Here is a 3,951-nt window from a genome sequence, read left to right as displayed (position 1 = left end):
TTACTGATGCACAGAGTAAAGTATGACCCAGAGAACCGGGCTTAGCTCTCAGCTGTAAATGTATAGCACTGTCTCAAGGTTAACTCTTCACTTCTAGGAAGGTCTTTGGGGTCAGAAGAGCAGATCATTCCAACAAAGTCTCTGGGGTCATTGGAGATTCACAGGAGACACCTAGGACCAGCTGGGGGACTGCTTCACTGCTCATCAGATCTGCTGGGTGTTTGTAGCTGGGTCTCTGGAGACAACCTGTGGCTGGGTTTCTGAAAATAGCCAGGTGACTATAGTTGGGTCTCTGAAAACAGTCAGGTGAATAAAGCTGGGTCTCTAGAAACAGCCAGACAACTGCAGCTGGGTCTCTAGAAACAGTCACAACTGTAGCTGTGTCTCTAGAAACAGCCAGACAACTGTAGCTGGAGTTCTAGAGACAGCCAGACAATTGTAGATGGGTCTCTGGAAACAGCCAGCTGATTAGGGATTCGTTTCTAGAAGTAGTCAGGTGTATGTATCTGAGTCTCTGGAATCAATGGCAACACAGTCTATCCAAGGAGCTGGTCAATTGTAGAAGGAACCACCTGGTTAAGGAAACTTCTGGAAGCTGGTTAGAAAACTCGTCTCCAGCTCATGTCTCCTGGACAGCTGCCTGACTCGCTTTCCAGATGATGATGAGTCCAAGAGGAAGCCTTCCAAATGGCCGCTTCAGGCTTTTCCTAGAGTGACTTTATATCCTCAGGTGTAGAGGTCAGGTGGGCCTGGGGTCAGTGTCTGGCAATGGCTGCATACGTGCAGGACTCAGCCATGGGCTTTGTGGACTGTGGGGACACAGCCTGGGCTGTCCTCCGTGTGAGGGCCCAGTGGTCCAGCTGCGCATACGTCACCTCCTGGGGGTCCCCTGCAGCCGGGGCCTGGGAGAGAGAGACCCAGGGTGAGGGAGTGCCTGGTGGAGGGTGAGGTGAGGGGCTGTGGGACTGGAGGACTGTGGGGGCCATCTCCATGGGCCCCGAGGACCCTCTCCTGAAATTGCATCCGTGTGAAGAGCCCTCCCACAGGGTATTAGGGTTGGTCTACGTGACAATGAACAAGGCAGAAGGGAAGACTCCTGACTTCCAAGCTGAGGCAAAGATATCGCGCTTCCGCCCCTCCCCGCCACCCATCCTTGGATCCCTCCCTCTGGGGGAATCCGTGGTGTGGAGAGGCCCCTGTGAGAGGAACAGAGGTTTCCTGCCCACAGCCGTGGGAGTGAGCGTCTTGGACGTGGATCCTCCAGCCCACGGGAGCCTTCAGATGCACACAGCCCTGGGCGACCTCTCGACAGCAACCTTAGGACAGGCGGTGAGCCGGAACCGCCCAGCTGAGCCACTCCTGAATTCCTGACCCAAGGAGCTGAGATTTTTTTTAAGCTGCTAAATGTGGGGAACTTGAATAACTAGGAGGAAGGCTCACCGAGGTGTCCGTCTCTCTGTCCTTCTCAGGAAGTCCACTGACTGTGGCCTTGTCTGGGGAAGAAAATACATGGCCAGTTTTCTGGGAAGGATGTCACAAGGCAAATCTGCCTGAGAACCCCCAACTTCAGTTGACATCCTGCACCCAATCTATAATACAACCTTCTAGAATGTTCCCAAAGATTCTTCCCTCCACTCCCCCCACATTGCATCTGGATTTGCACCAAGTCCCCACTTCCCCATCTCAGGCCTGTCCCTCCTCCTCCCCCTTCACCTTCTGTCCTCTCTAGAACATCAACAGCCAGGTCGTGCCTGAGAGGAAAAGTAAAAGTGAACCTCAGGGGCAGCCTGGCGGCAGAGGACTGGGTGGAGGCCCAGGAGTCATTCCCAGGGGCCTCACCTCTGCTGTGGCTTCTGCTCCTCGTCCTTGCTTCTGGGGGGCCCTGAGGACAGTTGGGGTACGAATTAAGGAGACCTTCTTCCTAGCCTCTCCTGACAGCTTCCCCAGGTCACTCCACCCTGACTCTGAGACCTACCCTGCTTTATCTGATTCTGGCGATGGAGGAAAAAGAGGACCAGAAGGAGGAGACAAAAGAGGAAGACCACTGAGACCCCGGTGAGAATATAAAGATGCTCAGCACTCAGGCCTTGGGAAGCAGGTGCATCTAAGAAAGACAGAAACAGGTTTTCAGCAGTGTGCATTTATTGAGCCCTTACTGTATCTCACACACATGATGTGTGCTTGTCATAGACTTACTAATATATAAAATCTCTCAGGTAAATAGTAGTCCTGCAGCAGGGTGTGGTGGCTCACGCCTGTAATCCGAGCACTTTGGGAGGCCGAGGCCGAAGGACCACGAGGTCAAGAGATTGAGACCATCCTGGCTGACATGGTGAAGCCCCACGTCTACTAAAAACATAAACATTAGCCAGGTGTGGTGGTGCATGCCTGTAATCCCAGCTACTCGGGAGACTCAGGCAGGAGAATTGCTTGAACCCGGGAGGTGGAGGAGGCAGTAAGCTGAGATCACGCCACTACACTCTAACCTGGGCGACAGGGCGAGAGTCTGTCTCAAAAATAATAATAATAATAATAATCCTGCAGCACAGAGATCGTTAACCCCTTCCTCCACCACTGGGGTCCTGAGTGCTGGGGTCCTCTGCACAGGGACACAGCTGGCCATTAGCAGAGCAGGAATCTGATCAACCCCAAAGCCTGACCTCTTTCTCCTTCCCCAAGAGGTACACACTAGGATCACCCTCCATGGTCCCCATCACTCACGATCATTGTGACTGTTGTCCAACGGCCTCTGCGTGGGTCCTGTGAGGGAGGAATCAGAAGGAAGAGGAGTTAGAGTCCTGAGCTGGACAGAGAAGGCTCTGAGTCCTCCCACATCCACTGTGGGGATCTCTCTTCACTCCCCACGATCCTGACAGCTCCTTCTAGACCAGCACTGACCAATAGAGTCTTCTGTGAAGATGGAAACTTTCTACATCTACTGTCCAGTATGAGAGTCACACGTAGCTATTGATATTTAAATTTATCCAAAGTTCAATGGCATGACAAGCCGGCTGCACTGTCTGCATCTGGAGGGCTCAGTGACCCACGTGCCTGACGCCATCCTGACTGGGTGGTGCAGATACAGCGCGTTTCCTGGGCGTGAAGCTGTGGTAGACATGGCTGCTGTCTGCCCTCCGCGGATCTAGGAAGAGACCAACTACCCGCAAGAAGAGGAAGGGAGACCTTCCCTCCCTGACCTCCTTCTGGGTTCCCACCAGAGTGCAAGAATCCCCCTGTCTGATTTTATCTGCCCTCGCGGCAGCCCCCTGATGGGGATGTAACCCGCCCTCCTGTGGGAAGAACCCAAACCCAGATGTGCTCCTGTTTCCTGAAGCCCTGCAGCTAGCGGGCGAGTGTGTGCGGCGCCGCCCAGGCTCCCTGCGCAGCGCATTCCGGACCGGCCCGTCATCTCCTCGAACATTCACCCTCCTCTGCACAGTGCACGACACTACCCAATTCACAGGTGACCAAATGGGGTCCTGCGGGGCTCCCCCAAACCCAGGGTCCGAGCCCACGTGTCCGTCTTCCAGGAACAGCGGTTCCTCCCCTCCCCTGCTGCCTAGGCAGCATCTTCAATATCCTTCCAGAAAGGCAGACATTCTATTTTGGAGTGTCCTTTCCTCTTGCCTCGTCCACGGCCCAAAGTCCAGGACACCACCCGTAATTCTACACCATGACTTCCTGGGTTTGGTCTTCATAACATGTGCCACAATTTAAAATGTGCAATATTACAATTTTTATATTATTTATAGTTATATGTATCATGTGCTATGCAAACATATAAAAGATAACAAATATATATTTTAATTATGCAATCTTGGCATATACATTATAATTTAATGTATATAATGTTAATTATATGTGATTTATAATTACTTATAATATATGTTACATATATTCACTATAATATATAATGTATAATGTTTATTACATATAAATATATAATTAAAT

The 3,951-nt window shown here is 51.7% G+C and overlaps 1 protein-coding gene across 2 annotated transcripts in view; it reads right to left on the bottom strand.

Annotated features, from left to right (window-relative positions):
- Positions 1 to 223: 223 nt before the first annotated feature.
- Positions 224 to 3,951, bottom strand: part of LOC105551600 (leukocyte-associated immunoglobulin-like receptor 1) — an 11,970-nt gene continuing 8,242 nt past the window's right edge. Inside the window, exons 5-11 of one of the 2 annotated variants that reach the window (XM_011996905.1) lie at positions 2,722 to 2,760; positions 1,976 to 2,104; positions 1,840 to 1,882; positions 1,714 to 1,751; positions 1,441 to 1,493; positions 529 to 902; positions 224 to 252 (exon numbers count right to left, since the gene is read on the bottom strand). In XM_011996905.1, coding sequence (XP_011852295.1) covers positions 756 to 902; positions 1,441 to 1,493; positions 1,714 to 1,751; positions 1,840 to 1,882; positions 1,976 to 2,104; positions 2,722 to 2,760 — 449 coding nt within the window. In that variant the 3' untranslated portion in view covers positions 224 to 252; positions 529 to 755. Of the gene's footprint in view, positions 253 to 528; positions 903 to 1,440; positions 1,494 to 1,713; positions 1,752 to 1,839; positions 1,883 to 1,975; positions 2,105 to 2,721; positions 2,761 to 3,951 lie in introns of those variants that run through there. The other variant, XM_011996906.1, reaches the window with a different exon arrangement.

The sequence above is a fragment of the Mandrillus leucophaeus genome, unplaced genomic scaffold, assembly GCF_000951045.1.
Source record: "Mandrillus leucophaeus isolate KB7577 unplaced genomic scaffold, Mleu.le_1.0 Scaffold53, whole genome shotgun sequence".
In the NCBI taxonomy this organism is placed as follows: Eukaryota; Metazoa; Chordata; class Mammalia; order Primates; family Cercopithecidae; genus Mandrillus; species Mandrillus leucophaeus.
Note: the sequence above shows the minus strand (reverse complement) of the source record. Positions and strands in the feature narration are given on the sequence as shown.